We start from the raw sequence: 22,768 nt of genomic DNA on the forward strand, positions 1-22,768 counted from the left end.
TCCTGACGGGTTGCATCACTGCCTGGTATGGCAACTGCTCGGCCTCCGCAAGGCACTACAGAGGGTAGTGCGTACAGCCCAGTACATCACCGGGGCCAAGCGTTTCTGCCAGGACCTCTATACCAGGCGGTGTCAGAGGAAGGCCTAAAAAATTGTCAAAGTCTCCAGCCACCCTAGTCATAGATTGTTCTCTGCTAAAGCACAGCAAGCGGTATCAGAGCTCTAAGTCTAGGTCCAACAGGCTCCTAAACAGCTTCTACCCCTAACCTATAAAACTCCTGAACAGCTAATCAAATGGCTACCCAGACTATTTGCATTGCCCCCCCCCCTCTTCTACACTGCTGCTACTCCCTGTTACTATCTATGCATAGTCACTTTAATTACTCTACCTACATGTACATATTACCTCGACACCGGTGATCCCGCACATTGACTCTGTACTGACACCCACTGTATATAGCCCAGCTATTGTTATTTACTGCTGCGCTTTAATTATTTGTTATTGCTATCTCATACATTTCTTTATAGTTTTTTCTTAAAACAGCATTGTTGGTTAAGGGCTTGTAAGTAAGCATTTCACTGTAAGGTCTCACCTGTTGTATTCAAATGTGACAAATACAATTTGTTTAAGTCCAATGACGGCGAGCTTTACACCACTCCAGCTGATGCTTGGCATTGCGCATCATGAGCTTAGGCTTGTGTGCGGCTGCTTGGCCATGGAAACCCATTTCATGAAGCTACTGATGAACAGTAATTGTACTGACGTTGCATCCAGAGGCAGGTTGGAACTCGATAGTGAGAGTTGCAACCAAGGACTGATGATTTTTATGTGCTACGCACTTCAGCACTTTGCAGTCCCGTTCTGTGAGCTTGTGTGCCATTGTTGCTCCTAGATGTTTCCACTTCACAATAACAGTACTTGCAGTTGACCGGGCAGCTCTAGCAGGGCAGAAATTTGATGAACTGACTTGTTAGAAAGTTGGCATCCTATGACAGTGCCACATTGAAAGTCACTGAGCTCTTCAGTAAGGCCATTCTACTGTCAATGTTTGTCTATTGAAATCGCATGGCTGTGTACTCGATTTTATACTCCTGTCAGCAAAAGCTGTGGATGACATAGTCGTATCCACTAATTTGAAGGGGTGTCCACATACTTGTGTACATATAGTGTACATCATTGTTCCATCCTCTGTCTGAACACATTGGATGATTGTGAAGTTTGTTCTGCCCTCTGCTGGCTACAAATGTTATACATGAGTTACACAGAAAATAATATACACTGAGTATACCAAACATTAATTACACCTTCCTAATATGTAGTTGCACTATTAGGGCAGGTGTTCATAATGTTTTGTATATTCAGTGTATATCCGGTGTATATATATCATGTTATGAAGCCATCTGTCCCATGTACAGAACGAAACAAAACAACAGTACACAAGCTTTGTTATTCAATGAAGGGTTAAGAGAAAATCAATGGAAAGGTCTTGGTAAAGTCTAAAACCTAAACACAAATTTACATGACAATGGTTCCCCTTAGAGGTAAAAGTCTCCTACTCAGTGTTTTGAGAAAAGCTATAGTGTTCATAATGGATGACTTTGTCTAGCCAGGCTGGAACAAAATCATTGGGTCAGATCTTGTGGTGGATCACAGCAGGGATTGCAGACATGTGACTGTATGAATACATGGAAAACATCAAACTTCCTTAGTTTGAGATATCAAGACAAATATGTGAAATGTATATGCAATTTATTTTCAAATAAAAAATATGACAAATATACAACATTTAGAATAATCCTTATTTCTCATATAAAATCTCAAAGTGTCATATAAATACTGTAATATAATAATTACATAGATGAGAAAGGATTTAGTAAGGCATGAAGGTAATAACTCAAATATTTGATGCTCTTCTTTTTGCGAGTGCATCCAACATTACAGTCTCATCAATCAAATCTGTATCAGTTAAATAAAATCAAACATGAACTAGACAAAGGTTCAGATATACTGTGTCCACCTTAATTGAACACAACATATTGTAAAATAAGTCACTTGGAAGTTCTAGAAACAATGTATGATGTCATATAAACAGGCTCTGAATTAAATGTAAGAATGAAATGGTTCATTTAAATGGTTCATACTTTCGTTATGAACAATTTATGTAAACCTACCTGAAAATGATTGAACACGGAAAAGTTAAGAATCATTTTCACAACATCAATATATTTGATAAACAAGAACAAATTCAAGTCAAAAACTTCCAATCAGTCGGAGAAAGTGCTTTTGATAAAGCATAAATATCTATTTATTTCTATTGATACATTAAGAAATACTATAAAACAGCATAGAAACCCTGAGAGAACTAGGAGTATACAACTTATACGAAGCATCATAACTGATACTGCATGTAACAAAAATGTGCAAACTCAAGTGCTTAGTTCTAAATTACTAGTAAACGTTTTATATGGAAGGCAACGAGTTGTTTTCTGTGGTATACTGTCATAAAGCTATTTGTACTGTAAATATCACGTTTCCATCAAATTCTACTATTTAACTAGGCAGGAGAAACGTAAGTTATGCATAAAGTCGTCCGATTATGCTGCTTACCCGTTGGGTCAACAGAATATTATTGCTATCCAGCAATCTCAGTGACACATTGCACAAAGCAATCTTTTAAACATATTTGCGTGGGGAAAAGAAAACAAATCACCCTATCACATTCGAAATGTCCACAACAAACCGATTCTGACCAGCAGTATATTAAAATAAAGGAGATCAGCCCATTTAAAATACAATAAGATGTTGCTGATTAAAAAAATGAATTATATATATTATTATATATATTTATATATATTACCTTTATTTAACTAGGCAAGTCAGTTAAGAACATATTCTTATTTTATTTTATGCTGTACTGACGTGGTACTGATGAACTCAGTACAGAAAAAAAAAAAATTCTATATAGTGCCACTACCAGTGTTATTTGGCTTGTAACCACAGTGGAACCATTTTTGGTGCTAAATAGAACCATTTTTTAAGGTTATACAAAGATCCAATAAAAAAAAGGTTATAACCTTTTTTGGTGCTATATAGAACACCCTTCTTATGGGGTTAGCCATATTATATTGTTAAAATGATGGTGTTATTACTATGTTAATTCACAAGTTTAATCAGATGTGCTAGCTCTGGAACGGCTGGGGTTCTCTGAGGAGAGAATTGAGATTTAGTCAACAGTTCTCAATTGACACAAGGCTTTATGTGAGTCTTCTTAACAAGAGACCATTACTGGCCTGAGTCATTATTAATGACACAACACAACATACTAGATAAACTGGAATGACACTCACTCACAACTGCACAAAAACACCTGTGTGCAAACCACGCTCCAAAAAATTTGAATGAGCTGCCACCGCTACATTTTAATTATCACTAAAAGATGAAAGAACCCTTTTCTGAAATGCAAAGAAACATTTAAGTGTTCTTTGAGTCATTATGGTTTGACATATCACCCTTACCAAAGCACCTTTGAGAAACCCTATTTTCTAAGTACAGTATGTAGATGTAAATACTGAAATGTGTCCAGTTTTGTGTTCAACCCTTACAGTAACATTTGGATGTAATGTTGCTTCTTTGGTTTTCTGTGTTTTTGGGGGGGGTTTTCACTCATCTGCTGAACACTAACATATTAACTGATAAACTTGAATTTATTCCTTGCAAAAAAGTAATTTATTTGTGTGGTTCTTAGCTCTTTCTTGGGTGTGTGTTGCTGTACCACTTCCTTAGCGCCACACCACAAGTACTGACGACCACACAACATGCCCCACCGAGACTCCACATGGTGGGCTTTCGATTGAAAAAAATGAACTGGAAAATAAAAGCTAGGACCACGTCGACGGTCCTCATCAAGGCCACAGGGCCGGCCTTCTCGATCTGTAGTGCTTTGGTGAGGAACGTTTGGCCAGCGATGCCCAGGATCGCTATCAGCATAAGGATCCACCTGTCTCTCCCACAGAATGGAATGGTCCATTCACCAAGTATAAACAAAGTGATGAAACACTCAATGAAACCAATGACAGCATAGTACCACACGGACAGATAGTAGTGGACACTTTTGCCCATTTTCCTGAGTATTACGAAAGTGCAAGCTGCCCCCATCGCTCCACCAAAGGCTGCAATAGTCCCCTTGAGATGATTGGTGTAGTCTCCCTCTATTTCCTCTATACGAGCACCAAATATGAAGGGAGGCCTGGCTATCATTATGACACCAGCCAGTGTGAACACAGTGAAGACACAGTCCCAGATTGTGCATTTCTCTTTGAGGAAGATCCAGGCTAGCAAGGCAGTGAACACTGGGTTGCTGAACATGATGACTGTTGCATCAGCCAGGGGCATCTGCTGAACTGCATAGAACAATAGGATCATGGCGTTAGAACCCAAGAATCCTCTCATCACCAAATAGATCCGCTTGTCTCTTGGTCCAAGGAAGCCAGTCCTAAAAAAACAGGAAATTGTGAAATATTTGTAGGTAAATATCAGGGGTCAAGGGGTCAAGTTGTTCAATACAGATAAATACAGTTTTGTAATAACGTACTTGTGATAGATAAGCATAGGCATAACAAACAGCATCTGGAAGAAGCAGCGAATGGCACTGATTTCTACAGCATGGACTCCATCGATTGTCTTCACCAGAAGAGCTATAACGGAGAAGAACACTGTTGCCAGCAGGCCATAGAACAGGCCCAGTCCTGGACAATGCTTTTTCTCTGAGGACAGAGGGAGGAAGACACATTAACTGGTTAAAATAGCTTGACTGGAACTGAACATGAACCTACTACTAAGACGTAATTGAATATGTGTTTATCTGGAATGGCAAAATGGGAGGAGGAAGAGGTACAGTTTTCAAATGTGAAATTAAAATCCCTTTTGTTGAAGGGAATCCCTGCTAAGGCTTACAGTTACAGGCAACCCTTTGACAAGTTTTAAAAGCTGCAGGGGGATTACAGGTATTGAATATTACTACATAAACCTGAAAATTGGCCTGTCACACACTGTACCCACTGATTGCTAATGTTTATACCCAACATAAAAAGAGTGCCATGAACCCATGTCCTCTAACTGGCAGGAGGAACAAATTGAACAGGAAGAATATGGGGAAATTGTACTGACTAAGCCTGTGGGAAACAGTGTGGAAGGATGCAGAAGATTATTACTCATCTGAGAACAGATGACACCATTGTTAGAGACTTCTTTGTGAGTTTGATTTACAACCTGTCGGCTAGGTGCTCATTCATCCAATTTTGTAATCCTACCAAAATTACAAATAAGGAGCCAATGTTGAAAAAAAACCTAATACATTACTAAGTTTTTTCTGTTGTAAAAATTGGGAAAACCATTCAAGAAGTTAGAGCTACATAGAATTGTAACTGGTGGGAAAATGCCTCGTCATCCCCTTTGAAGATGATGAAAATGTTAAACCGGATTACGTTCAATAATTAATAATCAGTCTGATGAAAGTGAGGTGACGCGACAACAATGTTGCAATATATTTGCTATTATTAGATCGTTTAAAATGAAAACGCATTGGCGGCAATATGTATGATTATCAGTAAAGTAATTCCGTAGTTAGAGAACAGCGATTACGTCAGTTACATAACTTGCTGCTACGGAGGTCGTCATTGGCTACGCCAATGCTTTTCATTACCCCATCTATCTTAAAGTTCATCACTTCAACTAGATGGAAGCAGATCCAGTCATATAATGGACTATATTAATACACAACTCACACGTGGTTGCGTTAGTAGATCTCTTAAAATAGCGAAATTATATACATCCTCTCTAACTTTGCCGTGAAGGCTACCTTTAGCAACTGTGTCTCCAGCGTCCGTTGAGATGTGATCCCCGCCGCCGCCAATTCTACAATATATGAAAGGACAGAATCTTTGCATCGCGCTGCTTTCCATTGTTCTAGTCCTTGCGTCCTTATCATTGCTCCTCTCATCATGACTGTTACTTTGTAAATTTATTCTCTCAGTTGTGTGTTCATCGTCGTCGTCATCGCCAACTTTGTGAAATACAACTTTGATGTCCTCTTCTCTACGAGGAACGACCGATAGAACTCGGTCATCTATGCTATTACTGTCCGTCAAATCCCCCATTGTAAGATGCAACAGGTGAACATGCCTTAGAGGTAGCTTTACACCCTTCTCTGCCTGAGAGTGAGTGTCACACCGGTTTAATATGTAACCTTGGTGGCCACTGTATTAACATGCAATGATTACTTTAACCACGGGGGGCAGCTTTCCAACAAACAACATACCGGTAGCGAAATTTTCTTCCCGGTAGGCATTCCAGTTGGCCAACCAAAACGTTACCCCAAATTCATTTCTCGTTCACGAAAGGGTTCAACCTTCTCCTCATTCTAAAAATCTGAAATAAATGTTGGACATTATTGGGGTACTCATCTAAAGAGGGGTTGTTGTATTAGAATGATTATGATAGCAATTTTAGATTAAGTTCATGGGACAAGATGTTTAACAAGATGTTTAAATCATGTGTAGGCTAATGCAATTGTGTTTATTAAACAAGGCCTTGAAGACAACTCATTTATGCTTTTATGAAATTGGTTTATTACTAGTCTACTATACATAAAATACAGCAACATTTAAAACAAAACACACTCTTACTACAGATTAGAATACATGTGTTTAGGCCTAGATTAGGTTCAATTAAAAATGTAATTTCAAAATCTAAAACTATAGCTCCATATGAAAGATATAACATGATTGGAGTGGTCCCCTCTACATACAAAACGCTGTATTAATTTACTCATCATTGTAAAAACGTAAACATTTTATTCTGGAAATTGTCAATTAAATGTTAATGAGTACTTTACAAGCAACATTTTTGTTTACTTTATTTTACCTCTTAAGTTTATCTTATAGCACAGGAATTACCGTGGTTACCGTAGTGTAGGGCTTAGCTGCTGTATGTCAACAATTGCTTTGTCTACGAGGAAAAAAAGAAGAAAGAGTGCTGTGAAAGAGAGGGACACAGTAGATGTTTCTAGCAAGGCATTCATCAGGAATTCTTTCTTATTAGTGGGCTATATCATGCAAATAGCGGTGCAGTATAGTCATCCTCTCCACAGTGTTCAGTGCTACTGCACTTGTCAACTGCACACTCCTTAATTGTTTTCATTAATTAATTATTACTCAGGTCAATCATTAGGTGCTCGTATATCTGAGTTTTCCCTTTGAAGCTGGAGGCCAGCAGAAACTCTCTGTTGTCAATGGACACCAGAGAGAATGCCCTTGGTGCCTGGATGTTTAGATCCTGGAAGTAAACAAATTGGCCCCTCTTCAAGTCCCACTGATAGACCTGCGTCAGGGAGTAGTCGCTGCCGAGGATGGCATACTGCCAGTTGCCGATGGAGATGGGCTGGAACACCATGGAGCCTCGCGAAGGCATTGTCTGTACCTCTTTGAACATGGAACCGTCCCACCTCATCACCTTGGAGTCCCCGATGAAACGCGTCAGGCAGATGAAAAGTTCACTCTTCACCTTAAAGTGCTTGACCGCAAACACGTCCTCCATTTCGGGGATATCAGTGCGCCGGTCAAACTTCTTCAGGCTCTTGCTCCACTGGTAGACAACAGGCCTCTGGGAACTGCTGGCTAGGATCAGATGGGGCTTACCAGAGATCTCCAGGTACTCCACGTCTGTGTCACGGTACCAGGCATGGAGGGACTGGTGAGAGTAGAACCCATTGCCATTCCATTTGTACACTGTGGTAGAACCGGCCTTGGAGCTGTCTGCGATCACGAAGAAGGACTCACCATCTATAAGGAAAGTCTCAATGTCATTAGGTTTCCTGATTTTCAGGATGTCAATGTCCTGGATTTTTATGAATTTGTTGGCAGAGATGTCCCGCTTGTAAATGTGAGAGCCACCAAAGAGCTGGGCTACAATGATGAACAGCTGATTATCAATCACCATGGGTTTGCATACCACAGTGGATGTACCTGTAAAACAAGGACCAAAAACTAAGTATTAGAACATAGGAACATAAAGTAAATATTTGTGAGAAAAATACTTCAAACATACAACTATACATTTTAGGTTACAAAATATATAGTATTTTTGGTAAGACAGATACAGTACTACAATAACAGTTCACACTTGGCATATCATTTCGTCATCTGGTGATATACTGTAAAACACATATTGCTCACTTTGAACGCTGTCATAGGTTCTGAAAACCATTTCAACGTGATCCCATTCCAGGAAGCTGCATGTACCAGTGAAGGGCTGGGCAAACACAACAAACTGGTCCATGCCAAAGGTAAAGGACTCCACCGAAATGGATTCAAATGTCAGGGGCTGATAAGAGGCAAACTCTGCAATACAAAACAGATGTATTCATGTAAACAATTTTTATTTTATTTACATCACTACCAGAGAAGGCAACATTACTGGAATTCTTGCTTTGTGACTGTTTCAGTAGTCTGTAGGCTACTGTAGGTACATACTCTACAGTGTGATTAATCCCTAGTGTTATCATTTTCACTTTATCCTGACTAGTAATTAATTTACAGTCTTGGCGTCTATTGGAGTCTGAGTCTATTGGAGTCTATTGCATTTAATTGAAATGGCCACAGTGCTGAATTGCACAAGGCAGCAGTAGTTAAGGAGATTAACATTCCAACGTGTGAAATAATATTTGCACCAATCACCTGCTGTTATGCAGTCAAATGACCCGGGCACAAGGTCATTGATCAGTTTCCCTTGGAAAAGCGGGGGCCCACTGCAGGAGATCTGGTCAACTGTCGCATTGGTGGTACGCATCCACTCCACTAGCCACTTTAGTTTGCAGTCACATTCCAGGTGGTTCCCTCTCAGATCTCTGGTAAAAACAGGTTAGCAAAGTATGCATAAATCAAAACCCAAATATTTTTTTGTTTAACATAAGTGCACTTTAGATGTTGACGTTACCCATAAGGCCACTGGTTATGTGAAGAAGAAAAAAAGACTCACACTTTAGCCAAAGCATCCATGCCCTTGAAAACATCTTTGGGTAATGTCTCAAGGTTATTATAGGCCAGGCTCCTAATAAAAAAGAGGAAAACAAAGTGAGTTTTAGACCACAACAGGAAAAATACAGTATGTCCTGAATCAACACAATATATTGTGGCTGACTTCCAAAAAGAGACGTTCTTGGAACCCAGCATTATGTTTCACCCTGTCACTGGATAGGCCCTTTTCAGATGTATGCGTAAGGTTACAGAGCAGATATTATATTTAGTTTTGCCCCCCAGGTCATATCGTTCTTGGTTATAATTAGATTTTCAAGAGTGGACTCATACAATCTACAAAAAATAGTGAAAGGATATAAGTTCTTAGAATAATGATTCAGTAAACACATGTCCACTCATGTCTGTCTTTTTTTCTATAGAAAGAAAGGAATGTATATACCTTTCAGAGTGTTGGCAAGGCTTACTGATGATGGTCACATGATAAGTAAAACCAAAGTTTTTGTAACATGTTTGCCAATATACATATACATTATTTGTGTAGTGTGAGTGCCTGATGCAAATATTCTGGTGTGAAAACTGGAAATATTCACAGTCAGCGAGGTCACCAAGGTTACATGTGATATTAGACCCACCACAGAGTGTCCTTTGGCAACTTGATCTGGCAGAAGTAACCTAACGTAGCAGTCGTAGAAATCCGCCTGAGCGTAGTCCCTACTTATGTTTTTCAGGGGAAACAGAAGTTAGGTTGAAAATACTGTATCCCTGACAACCAGAAACATCTGCTTTATGCCAAAATAGTGTATCCCTGACAACCATAAAGATCAACTTTATGCCAAAGCCACTAAGTGTGGGCAGAAGTGAGGGAGGTTAACCTTGTTCAATATCACTGGAATAGGACTTGCATCCTATGCATTTTTGACAATGATAAAGTGGACACCACCAAGGTCCATTTGCTTAATATTTGAATGTACCTATGGGGGCCTCAGTCAACCATGTTGCTGATAATGGTATGCACCCTAGGCAGAAGCAAAAAACCTGCAAGGATATTGGTTACAATACTTTATTTCTGTTTTCAAGTATGATTAACCACAATATGTAAATGACACAAGACCATTGTTCTAACACATTTTCCACAATTTCAGATTGTAAGAAAGTAGAAAAGGACATTCTTATACTTACAGGTGTATCAGTGCTTTTAGGCTCCGGAATGCATATGGTGATATTGAAGCAATTTTGTTGTTTTCGATAAACCTGTGAATGAGGTAATAATAATTAAATCATCATATTATGCATTTTTGAGTATCTTATCCATTAGAGAGAGTACAACTCACAGGTACTCCAGATGCGGTAGTCCCAGGAACGCATCCTCATCAATTGAGTCAAACGTGTTGGCAGTGAATAGACTGTTAAGAAAATAGAAAAGAGTTCACACTCTGTCACATTGTCGTTTTTACTCACACTTGAATGTACATATTTCCCAGTGGTTGAGTGTCCAAGCAACCCCTCTGCTAAAAAATGTGAACCACTTCATTTTCATTTATCCTAATCCTCCTGTTCACACTTGTACTGTTTTATTAATCTGAGTTTCCAAAACAACTGTTTCACAAGCCTCTAATAATAATATATGTATTCCCAACTAAACTTGTCATAGCACAGCCTATTCAGACAGTATTATTAATATCTCCCAGAAACTCTGACTCATTTGGCACCATTAAGAGGGAAACCTCCATGCCAAAATACATGTTTTCCTGAAACGAATGTCTTGTGATAGATAATTGTGAATAATCTGTTCACATGAGGGACATTATGTACAAGTAGGTTTTCACACTACTGTGTCATGTTGAGGAATGGGTGGTACCTCAAGACAATAGCTTTACTGTAATGTTAAGAGTACTCTGAGAGAAGTTTATTGTGGTTTCATTTCATTGAGACATTTTTATTTCAGCTCAGCAACCAAGAACCCCCCCACCCCCCACCCAGTTCATGTGCTGTCTGTTATGACATAACCCTGCTCTTCTTCCTCTGAGGGAACGAGGCTGTGCTTTGTTGATCCACATGGACCCTTATTTTAGTAGATATTTAGAAAAATCGTTGAGTAACGACGTCAAACTCACAGAAGCTGTAGAGCAGGCGTGTGTAAGAAGCTTCCTCCAGTGATTTCGGTGAATCCAGACTTGACAAAAGATCTGCATAGAAACATGGTACAAATGAAATGAGGCAATATATCAGAACATAGATTCATATTATTGATAAATTATCAACCATTTAATTTGATTGGTCTATATAATTTCAAATAGCTGCTTTACTTGTACTGTTATTTTATTCTATTCAACATCTTCAAAATACTAGACAAAGAAAGATTGATCATACGACAGCCCCATATTAATGCCACTGCCAATATTATGATTTAAATCATTAACAATATTTAATTCAAAGCACTTACAATGAAACGACATCAGGTGGAAAGCTGTGAGGGACCGATCTTATATTTTCACACAGTGCATTATCTTTGGTGCACGTACAAGATGCGGGGCATCTAGGTTGCTTTACTCTTCTGGTCTCCGATAAAAGCAGGACCGTGGCGATCCAAATCAACACCATGCATCCTTTCAGGGTTTTGCTTGCATATCCCATCCTCGTGTTGCTCTCTGGTGACAACCAGTCCGTCGAATATTTCTGAACATGAACCTCAAGGAAAAATCAAAAATTAAAATGTTTCAATGCCAAATCTTGAATGTCTGTATTTGCTTCGATGAATTTGCAGTGATGAATGCAGCTTGTATCTCAATGACCAGGCACTAATCCAAAAGATTCGTTCTGCAAGGCGCAGTATTTACAAATGCAGGAGAAGGAAGATAAAACAAAGGTCTCCGATCCTTGGACAGATTAAAATCCTCCAAAATACGTTGTAATTCCAAAAGTAAAAATAGATCCAATGTAGGCTACACAGTTTTTAAAGTGTTACTTATTTGTAAGAACTAGGCTAGCTCTATATGTTTTATTGTGAAGGTCTGAATACGTATCTATTTGGCTCGATCGGATAAGAAAAGATGAAAGCCTCAAGTCCCTGGAGAGATCGCGCTGAGAGCGGCGCTTATTTTTTGAGAGACGCAGACTATTATTTATGCGCGCACGAAATCCTTGAATGGTTAATGCGGAACGGCCTATTCATTAGAAGAGTCTATGGAAGCTGGAAGAGCACCTGCTCATTGATATTGTTGCTATTGCTGCTGCTGCTGATAGTAGTAATAGGAATAGCATAATAAAATACCAATTATAGCAATATAGGCTAATAACAATATAATAAAAAACCAAATTAAAATCATAATAATAAAAACATTATAATAGCATATGTAAAATTATGCAGCTATAATAATATTATCCTAAAATAATGATTTTAATCTGTTTTTCCCAGCTGGCTCTAAAAGTCGCCTTACATTTCTGTGCTCAACCAAAATCTTTTTTCTTTTTAGCTCTCTCAGCGAACATACTGAATCAAATGCTGTGTCTTTGTTGAGTTCAATGGGGGATCAAACCCATCCAATTCAAATAACAGTGGAGTTCTGTTCAAGACTGGAAAAGTTCACCCCTGCAATCCCACCATTTTCCAAAGAGTTCAATTACAGTATTCAGAAGAATAAGAGATCTATTGTTCCCATTTGGTATAACGGAATCTATAACGGAATCTATGAAAGCCCACATAAGTACTGTCAGGATAGCAGATATGGTTAATGGTTACTTCAAAACCCCATTTCCTTACAGTACATTTGCACATTCAGACATAAAATACATATCATTAAAAGGTTGATTTCTCTGTGTGTGCATGTTCAAAATAGGCCTACTGAATTTAGAATTGTCTATATTTGCCACTTATTTTTTTCAACTAAAAAATCTATGCTTTTATTATTCAAATCAATACCTGAATATCTGATGCATCTTGTGTGTGTATTAGCTTCTCAACACATGTGATAATGGAATAAAACCATAGATTTGTTGAAAAGATTATTTGATTTGGAGAGGTCCTGTAATTTTGCTTGTGGCCAATGGTCTTATATATACACACTGAGTGTACCAAACATTAAGAACACCTGCTCTTTCCATGACATAGACTGACTAGGTGAGTCCAGGTGAAAGCTATGATTCCTGAATAACGTCACTTTTTAAATCCACTTCAATCAGTGTAGATGAAGGGGAGGATACATGTTAAAGAAGGATTTTTAAGCCTTGAGACATTGATTGTGTATGTGTGCCATTCAGAGGGTGAATAGACAAGACAAAATATTGAAGTGCTTTGAACTTGTGTATCCAGCCAACTTGACACAACTGTGGAAATCATTTGAGTCAACTTGGGCCAACATCCCTGTGGAACGGTTTCGACACGTTGTGGAGTCCATGCACCGATAACTTGAATCTGTTCTGAGGGCAAAAGGGAGTGCAACTCAAAAAAAGGAAGGTGTTCCTAATGTATTGTGCACTCAGTGTATATCATTGTTTGTGGCAGTTCACTGTTAGAAATACAGTAATTTGTGGTATTTTCACGCACCTTTGTTTTTGTGTGAATCACAAATAGAGCTTGCCAGCTTGTAGCCCTAAAACCTGGAAATAAGTTACCTACCTACCTTTTGTTCGTTCAGCCATCCCTGCGAGGAAAATGAATGGGGAAGAAAACAGGGTTTTAGCATAAATGCCGAAAATAAAGACTGAGGTTAACACAGGCTTAGGAAATCTTAAGTTTTGTTCTATGAGATAGTCAGTTAACATGACCTTTCTGAATTATGAAGCCTTTATGTGTTTTTTATTATTACATAAATTCTTCAAAATTCACAACATGTGACATTAGCTAATGAAGATTATCTCATAGAACAACGTGTATAAGATATCTTAAGCCTGTTTACCACACACCTTATTTTCGAATTTTATCCAAAAACGACATTCATTTTCCCCATACCCTTTGTCCAACAAACCACGGCGGAATTAGTGCCTACAAAAATACGCCATTAGAATCTCTACACTCTCCAACCATAAACGTTCTCTTACACGTCATCATACGCGACTTTCTTAATGTAAACAAACAGTAGGCTAATCGTGAGCATGGCGATAAATATGGACAGACTCGTAAAGGTAGTTGAATCGCGACTTTATCTTAGGTCAGAAACAAATGTCTGCTTTATACTCGATCCGTTTGTTTCATCCATAGCACAATATCTAGCTAACTATCTGGCCATAGTCAACAGTCATAGGCTAGCTTCAATGTTTCATGGCTAGCTGCACCCATTGTGTGCAACATAGGAGACAAGACAACGCTAACGTTAGCTACTTACAGTGTTGGGGAACCTACTCTGAAATCATAGTTTACTACACTACCAAGTAGCGTACTTCACACTAGAAGAAGTTAAGCTACACTAAAGCTACCCTTAAAAAAATATATAGTTTACTTAACTAAAGCTACTTTGAAAAAGTATTTCACTACCACCAAGCTACTTCGGGAAAAGTGATCATATCTACATCTGAAGTGTCATAGACTACATATTGCAAGACAGATCACTTTGGTCAGGTGTTAACAGACTGTGTAATTAGACCATTAAACACAAAAACGATGTTTCAAGTGAGAATTATGCAGGTCTGATGCTGAAAAAGTAAGAAATTATTGCCTATTCCGGAGATACTGTATGTTCTACTCTTTTTGCAAAAAATGAGTGTGTAGTTCCAGTAGTTAGCTACACCGCTACATTTAGTATTGACTATTTTATTAGGATCCCCAATTAGCTGCTGCCAAGGTAACGGCTACTCTTCCTGGGGTCCAAACAGGAAACAAAACACAACACAAATAATACATAAAACAATACAAAATATATAAACATGTCTGTGTCTCGTCACAGTCTCCGTTGTGTCGTAAGGTGTTCCTTTATCAGATTGTTTAAATCTGGTTTTATTGCTAGTTTGAGTTACCTGGGGTGGCACAGAGTTCTATTTAAACATGGCACTATTTAGTAAGGTGTATTTCCCAGCCTCTGTTCTTGACTTGGGTACCGTGAAGATACCTCTGGTTGCATGTCTCATGTGATACCAATAAGTGTCAGAAATGTGTGCCAACTGCTTGAACAGACAGTTCGGTATCTTCAACACAACACCTCGCACAAAGACCAATAGTGATAGTCAATCTCTCCTATTTGAGGAAAGCCAGGAGAGATTGATGTGCATGTCACTGACATTCGCCCTCCGTGAACATTTAAGTGCAAATACGTGCTGCTCTGTTCTGGACCAACTGTAATTTGTCCTTCCTTGCCGCACATGACCACACAACTGGGCAGTAGTTGAGGTGCGACAAAACACTTTAGGACCTGTCTGGTTGACTGAGATATCAAGAAAGCAGAGCTGTTGAGTCGTCAGCGTACATAGACGCACAGGCTTTATTCAAGGTCATTAGTAAAAACAGAAAAAAAATGATGTCCCAAGTCATTACATGACAAAACAATGTACATGACAAAACAAGGTTTGAATTTAGTTCAACTGTCACCAAACTATTGCAAAATGTAGTTTGATTACTAGTTAAACTACATGTAGTTCACTACTCCCAACACTGGCTACTTCCAGTGCATTCAGGAAAGTATTCAGACCCCTTCCCTTTTCCCACATTTTGTTACGTTACAGCCTTATTCTAAAATATATTTTTAAATTTCCCTCGTCAATCTACACTACTCCATAATGACAACGCGAAAACAGGTTTTTAGACATTTTTGTAAATTTATTAAATATAAAAAAACAGAAATACCTTATTTACATAAGTATTCAAACCCTTTGCTATGAGACTCGAAATTGAGCTAAGGTGCATCCTGTTTCCATTGATCCTCCGTGAGATATTTCAACAACTTGATTGGAGTCCACCTATGATAAATTCAATTGATTAGACATGATTTGGAAAGGCACACACTTGTCTATATAAGGTCCCACAGTTGAGATGGTAGAACCTTCCAGAAGGCCAACCATCTCTGCAGCACTCCACCAATCAGGCCTTTATGGTAGAGTGGCCAGACGGAAGCCGATTGAACTCTTTGGCCTGAATGCCAAGTGTCGCGTCTGGAGGAAACTTGGCACCATCCCTACTGTGAAGCATGGTTGTGGCAGCATCATGTTGTAGGGATGTTTTTCAGCGGCAGGGACAGGGAGACTCATCAGGATCAAGGGAAAGATGAACGGAGCAAAGTACAGAGAGATCCTTGATGAAAACCTTCTTCAAAGCGCTCAGGACCTCAGACTGGGGTGAAGGTTCACATTCCAATAGGACAATAACCCTAAGCACACAGCCAAGACAACATAGGAGTGGCTTCAGGACAAGTCTCTAAATGTCCTTGAGTGGCCCAGCCAGAGCCCGGACTTGAACCTGATCGAACATCTCTGGAGAAACCTGACAATAGCTTTGCAGTGACGCTCTCCATCCAACCTGACAGAGCTTGAGAGGATCTGCAGAGAAGAATGGGAGAAACTCCCCAAATACAGGTGTGCCAAGCTTGTAGCGTCATACCCAAGAAGACTCGAGGCCGTAATCGCTGCCAAAGGTGCTTCAACAAAGTACTGAGTAAAAGGTCTGAATACTTACATAAATGTGGTATTTCAGTTTTTTATTTTTATTTAAAAACTTTTTTTGCTTTGTCATTATGGGGATTTGTGTGTGTATATTGATGAGGAAATTTTTTTTTTAAATCCAATTTAAAATAAGGCTGTAACGTAACAGAATGTGGAAAAAGAATGCACTGTGTATACCTTGCCCTCAGGACTAAAAATATGCATATTGTTGCCAGCTGGCAATGGCCTTTGTCAACAGCAAGTAGCTAAAGCTAGCAAGCAAAATTACTGGCTATTAAATTTGGGCTAACGTTACCAGAGTCAAAGTATTTTTTTAAATTTCACCTTTATTTAACCAGGTAGGCAAGTTGAGAACAAGTTCTCATTTACAATTGCGACCTGGCCAAGATAAAGAAAAGCAGTTTGACACATACAAGAACACAGAGTTACACATGGAGTAAAACAAACATACAGTCAATAATACAGTAGAAAAATATTTCTATATACGATGTGAGCAAATGAAGTGAGAGAAGGGAGGTAAAGGCAAAAAAAAGGCCATGGTGGCGAAGTAAATACAATATAGCAAGTAAAACACTGGAATGGTAGATTTGCAGTAGAAGAATGTGCAGAGTAGAAATAGAAATAATGGGGTGCAAAGGAGCAAAATAAATAAATACAGTAGGGGAAGAGGTAGTTGTTTGGGCTAAATTATAGATGGGCTATGTATAGGTGCAGTAATATGTGAGCTGCTCTGACAGCTGATGCTTAAAGATAGTGAGGGAGATAAGTGTTTCCAGTTTCAGAGATATACCTGCTGGAGCGCGTGCTACAGGCGGGTGCTGCTATGGTGACTTGTGAGTTGAGATAAGGGGGGACTTTACCTAGCAGGGTCTTGTAGATGACCTGGAGCCAGTGGGTTTGGAGACGAGTATGAAGCGAGGGCCAGCCAACGAGAGCGTACAGGTCGCAGTGGTGGGTAGTATATGGGGCTTTGGTGACAATTAGGATGGCGCTGTGATAGACTGCATCCAATTTATTGAGTAGGGTATTGGAGGCTATTTTGTAAATGACATCGCCGAAGTCGAGGATCTGTAGGATGGTCAGTTTTACGAGGATATGTTTGGCAGCATGAGTTTTTTAATTTTTTTATTTTACCTTTATTTAACCAGGTAGGCAAGTTGAGAACAAGTTCTCATTTACAATTGCGACCTGGCCAAGATAAAGCAAAGCAGTTCGACAGATACAACGACACATGGAGTAAAACAAACATACAGTCAATAATACAGTATAAACAAGTCTATATACAATGTGAGCAAATGAGGTGAGAAGGGAGGTAAAGGCAAAAAAGGCCATGGTGGCAAAGTAAATACAATATAGCAAGTAAAACACTGGAATGGTAGTTTTGCAATGGAAGAATGTGCAAAGTAGAAATAAAAATAATGGGGTGCAAAGGAGCAAAATAAATAAATAAATTAAATACAGTTGGGAAAGAGGTAGTTGTTTGGGCTAAATTATAGGTGGGCTATGTACAGGTGCAGTAATCTGTGAGCTGCTCTGACAGTTGGTGCTTAAAGCTAGTGAGAGAGATAAGTGTTTCCAGTTTCAGAGATTTTTGTAGTTCGTTCCAGTCATTGGCAGCGGAGAACTGGAAGGAGAGGCGGCCAAAGAAAGAATTGGTTTTGGGGGTGACTAGTGAGATATACCTGCTGGAGCGTGTGCTACAGGTGGGAGATGCTATGGTGACCAGCGAGCTGAGATAAGGGGGGACTTTACCTAGCAGGGTCTTGTAGATGACATGGAGCCAGTGGGTTTGGCGACGAGTATGAAGCGAGGGCCAGCCAACGAGAGCGTACAGGTCGCAATGGTGGGTAGTATATGGGGCTTTGGTGACAAAAAGGATTGCACTGTGATAGACTGCATCCAATTTGTTGAGTAGGGTTTTGGAGGATAATTTGTAAATGACATCGCCAAAGTCAAGGATTGGTAGGATGGTCAGTTTTACAAGGGTATGTTTGGCAGCATGAGTGAAGGATGCTTTGTTGCGAAATAGGAAGCCAATTCTAGATTTAACTTTGGATTGGAGATGTTTGATATGGGTCTGGAAGGAGAGTTTACAGTCTAACCAGACACCTAAGTATTTGTAGTTGTCCACGTATTCTAAGTCAGAGCCGTCCAGAGTAGTGATGTTGGACAGGCGGGTAGGTGCAGGTAGCGATCGGTTGAAGAGCATGCATTTAGTTTTACTTGTATTTAAGAGCAATTGGAGGCCACGGAAGGAGAGTTGTATGGCATTGAAGCTTGCCTGGAGGGTTGTTAACACAGTGTCCAAAGAAGGGCCGGAAGTATACAGAATGGTGTCGTCTGCGTAGAGGTGGATCAGAGACTCACCAGCAGCAAGCGCGACCTCATTGATGTATACAGAGAAGAGAGTCGGTCCAAGAATTGAACCCTGTGGCACCCCCATAGAGACTGCCAGAGGTCCGGACAGCAGACCCTCCGATTTGACACACTGAACTCTATCAGAGAAGTAGTTGGTGAACCAGGCGAGGCAATCATTTGAGAAACGAAGGCTGTCGAGTCTGCCGATGAGGATGTGGTGATTGACAGAGTCGAAAGCCTTGGCCAGATCAATGAATACGGCTGCACAGTAATGTTTCTTATCGATGGCGGTTAAGATATCGTTTAGGACCTTGAGCGTGGCTGAGGTGCACCCATGACCAGCTCTGAAACCAGATTGCATAGCAGAGAAGGTATGGTGAGATTCGAAATGGTCGGTAATCTGTTTGTTGACTTGGCTTTCGAAGACCTTAGAAAAGCATGGTAGGATAGATATAGGTCTGTAGCAGTTTGGGTCAAGAGTGTCCCCCCCTTTGAAGAGGGGGATGACTGCAGCTGCTTTCCAATCTTTGGGAATCTCAGACGACACGAAAGAGAGGTTGAACAGGCTAGTAATAGGGGTGGCAACAATTTCGGCAGATAATTTTAGAAAGAAAGGGTCCAGATTGTCTAGCCCGGCTGATTTGTAGGGGTCCAGATTTTGCAGCTCTTTCAGAACATCAGCTGAATGGATTTGGGAGAAGGAGAAATGGGGAAGGCTTGGGCGAGTTGCTGTTGGGGGTGCAGTGCTGTTGACCGGAGTAGGAGTAGCCAGGTGGAAAGCATGGCCAGCCGTAGAAAAATGCTTATTGAAATTCTCAATTATGGTGGATTTATCAGTGGTGACAGTGTTTCCTATCTTCAGTGCAGTGGGCAGCTGGGAGGAGGTGTTCTTATTCTCCATGGACTTTACAGTGTCCCAGAACTTTTTTGAGTTAGTGTTGCAGGAAGCAAATTTCTGCTTGAAAAAGCTAGCCTTGGCTTTTCTAACTGCCTGTGTATAATGGTTTCTAGCTTCCCTGAACAGCTGCATATCACGGGGGCTGTTCGATGCTAATGCAGAACGCCATAGGATGTTTTTGTGTTGGTTAAGGGCAGTCAGGTCTGGGGAGAACCAAGGGCTATATCTGTTCCTGGTTCTAAATTTCTTGAATGGGGCATGTTTATTTAAGATGGTTAGGAAGGTGTTTTAAAAAAAATATCCAGGCATCCTCTACTGACAGGATGAGATCGATATCCTTCCAGGATACCCCGGCCAGGTCGATTAGAAAGGCCTGCTCGCTGAAGTGTTTCAGGGAGCGTTTTACAGTGATGAGTGGAGGTCGTTTGACCGCTGACCCATTACGGATGCAGGCAATGAGGCAGTGATCGCTGAGATCTTGGTTGAAGACAGCAGAGGTGTATTTAGAGGGGAAGTTGGTTAGGATGATATTTATGAGGGTGCCCGTGTTTAAGGCTTTGGGGAGGTACCTGGTAGGTTCATTGATAATTTGTGTGAGATTGAGGGCATCAAGTTTAGATTGTAGGATGGCTGGGGTGTTAAGCATGTTCCAGTTTAGGTCACCTAGCAGCACAAGCTCTGAAGATAGATGGGGGGCAATCAGTTCCAGAGCACAGCTGGGGGCAGAGGGTGGTCTATAGCAGGTGGCAACGGTGAGAGACTTGTTTTTAGAGAGTTGGATTTTTAAAAGTAGAAGTTCAAATGGTTTGGGTACAGACCTGGATAGTAGGACAGAACTCTGCAGGCTATCTCTGCAGTAGATTGCAACACCGCCCCCAAGTAAAGAGAGAATGCTAGCTACTTTCTCCCCAAATGATCAAATCCTTCCTATATCTCAAATTTAGTTACTGATATAATGACACAATTTACAGAACAGCATCAGAACCAATTCAGCCCCACATCCTGACCTTCACAATTGCAGATGTCGGTATCACTGCAATGCATCCCTGGTGTGATGTTTCCTCCAGTCTCCTTAGATGGACATTTGATAAAGCTGACCTTACAATCAGTGACATACAGTGCATTCGGAAAACATTCAGACCCCTTGACTTTTTCCACATTTTGTTATGTTACAGCCTTATTCTAATATGTATATATGTTTTAATTCCACATCAATCAATAGGGCTTCCGAGTGGTGCAGTGATCTAAGGAACTGTATCTCAGTGCAAGAGGCGTCACTACAGTCCCTGGTTTGAATCCAGGCAGAATCACATCCGGCCGTGATCGGGAGTCTCATAGGGCGGCGCACAATTGGCCCAGCATCGTTCGGGTTTGGCCAGGGTTGGCCATTATTGTAAATAATTTGTTCTTAGCTGACTTTCCTAGTTAAAGAAATGTAAAATAAAATCTACACACAATACACCATAATGACAAAGCAAAAACAGGTTTTTAGAAATTTAAGTATTCAGACATTTTACTCAGTACTTTGTTGAATCACCTTTGGCAGCGATTACTGCCTTGAGTCTTCTTGGGTAGGACGCTACCAGCTTGGCACACCTGTATTTGGGGAGTTTCTCCTATTCTTCTCTTCAGATCCTCTCAAGCTCTGTCAGATTGGATGGGGAGACTCGCTGCACAGCTATTTTCAGGTCTCTTCAGAGATGTTAGATTGGGTTCAAATCTGGGCTCTGGCTAGGCCTCTCAAGAACATTCAGAGACTTCTCCCAAAGTGCTTAGAGTAATGTCCTGTTGGAAGGTAAACCTTCACCCCAAATCAAATTGTATTTGTCACATGCGCCAAATACAACAGGTGTTCAGTGAAATGCTTACTTACAAGCCCTTAACCAACAATGCAGTTTTAAGAAAAACCTTTTTTTAAGTAAGAGGTAAGAATAACAAATAATTAAAGAGCAGCAGCAAATAACAATAGCGGAGCTATATACAGGGGGTACCGGTGTCGAGGTAATTGAGGTAATATGTACATGTAGAGTTATTAAAGTGACTATGCATAGATAATAAGAGAGTAGCAGCAGCGCATAATTGGGGGGGGGGGGGGGGGGGGGGGGGTAGACATTTGATTAGATGTTCAGGAAATCTTATGGCTTGGGGGTAGAAGCTGTTTAGAAACCTCTTGGATCTAGACTTGGCGCTCCGGTACCGCTTGCCGTGTGGTAGCAGAGAGAACAGTCTATGACTAGGGTGGCTGGAGTCGCTGAAAATATTTTGGGCCTTCTTCTGATACGGCGTGGTATAGAGGTCCTGGATGGCAGAAAGCTTGGCCCAGGTGATGTACTGGTCCGTACGCACTACCCTCTGTAGTGCCTTGCGTTCGAAGGCCGAGCAGTTGCCATACCAGGCAGTAATGCAACTCGAACGGTACAGCTGTAAAACCTTTTGAGGATCTGAGGACCCATACCAAATATTTTCAGTGTCCTGAGGGGGAATAGGTTTTGTCATGCACTTTTCACAACTGTCTTGGTGTGCTTTTACCATGTTGATTTGTTGGTGATGTAGACGCCAAGGAACTTGAAGGTCTCAACCTGCCCCACTACAGCCCCGTTGATGAGAATGGGGGCGTGCGCGGTCCTCATTTTCCTGTAGTCGACAATCATCTCCTTTGTCTTGATCACGTTAAGGGAGAGGTTTTTGTCCTTGCACCATACAGTCAGGTCTCTGACCACCTCCCTATAGGCTTTCTCATCGTTGTCGGTGATCGGCAAACTGATGATGGTGTTGGAGTTGTGCCTGGCCCTGCAGTCATGAGTGAACAGGGATTACAGGAGGGGCCTGAGCACGCACCCCTGAGGGGACACTGGGTTGAGGATCAGCGTGGCAGATGTGTTGTTTTTTAATTAT

At 40.5% G+C, this 22,768-nt stretch overlaps 2 protein-coding genes across 4 annotated transcripts; both read right to left on the bottom strand.

Moving 5' to 3' along the window:
• Window positions 1-1,731: 1,731 nt before the first annotated feature.
• LOC110491407 (solute carrier family 35 member G1) lies at window positions 1,732-6,282 on the bottom strand. The gene is made up of 3 exons (XM_021564830.2): window positions 5,859-6,282; window positions 4,593-4,764; window positions 1,732-4,493 (listed from the first exon to the last, which is right to left on the bottom strand). The coding sequence occupies exons 1-3, from the start codon at window positions 6,154-6,156 to the stop codon at window positions 3,743-3,745; spliced, it is 1,221 nt and encodes a 406-aa protein (XP_021420505.2). The 5' UTR covers window positions 6,157-6,282; the 3' UTR covers window positions 1,732-3,742.
• A 321-nt stretch (window positions 6,283-6,603) lies between these two features.
• Window positions 6,604-14,067, bottom strand: LOC110491406 (leucine-rich glioma-inactivated protein 1). 3 transcript variants are annotated; one of them, XM_021564829.2, is made up of 10 exons: window positions 13,936-14,067; window positions 13,653-13,673; window positions 11,477-11,721; window positions 11,148-11,219; window positions 10,365-10,436; window positions 10,213-10,284; window positions 9,035-9,106; window positions 8,734-8,903; window positions 8,233-8,397; window positions 6,604-8,022 (listed from the first exon to the last, which is right to left on the bottom strand). In XM_021564829.2, the coding sequence occupies exons 3-10, from the start codon at window positions 11,665-11,667 to the stop codon at window positions 7,202-7,204; spliced, it is 1,635 nt and encodes a 544-aa protein (XP_021420504.1). In that variant the 5' UTR covers window positions 11,668-11,721; window positions 13,653-13,673; window positions 13,936-14,067; the 3' UTR covers window positions 6,604-7,201. The 3 variants fall into 3 exon arrangements, with proteins under 3 accessions (XP_021420504.1, XP_036802147.1, XP_036802146.1); XM_036946252.1 differs by lacking the exon at window positions 13,936-14,067 and having other exon boundaries at window positions 13,649-13,673; XM_036946251.1 differs by lacking the exons at window positions 13,653-13,673; window positions 13,936-14,067 and having other exon boundaries at window positions 11,477-12,281.
• Between the last annotated feature and the right edge of the window lie 8,701 nt (window positions 14,068-22,768).

Source organism: Oncorhynchus mykiss, chromosome 16 (genome assembly GCF_013265735.2).
Source record: "Oncorhynchus mykiss isolate Arlee chromosome 16, USDA_OmykA_1.1, whole genome shotgun sequence".
Lineage (NCBI taxonomy): Eukaryota > Metazoa > Chordata > Actinopteri > Salmoniformes > Salmonidae > Oncorhynchus > Oncorhynchus mykiss.

Bases quoted from the DNA above. Each gene is read 5' to 3' on its own strand.
- LOC110491406 (XM_021564829.2), bottom strand. From the start codon at position 11,667: ATGGGATATGCAAGCAAAACCCTGAAAGGATGCATGGTGTTGATTTGG. The intron at 9,107-10,212 runs GTAAGTATAAGA...CTTTTTTATTAG, and splicing joins CTAAAAGCACTGATACACCT to GAGCCTGGCCTATAATAACC. The intron at 8,904-9,034 runs GTGAGTCTTTTT...TGTTTTTACCAG, and splicing joins ATGGATGCTTTGGCTAAAGT to AGATCTGAGAGGGAACCACC.
- LOC110491407 (XM_021564830.2), bottom strand. From the start codon at position 6,156: ATGGGGGATTTGACGGACAGTAATAGCATAGATGACCGAGTTCTATCG. The intron at 4,765-5,858 runs GTAGCCTTCACG...CTCTGTCCTCAG, and splicing joins TGGAGACACAGTTGCTAAAG to AGAAAAAGCATTGTCCAGGA. The intron at 4,494-4,592 runs GTACGTTATTAC...CTGTTTTTTTAG, and splicing joins CCTATGCTTATCTATCACAA to GACTGGCTTCCTTGGACCAA.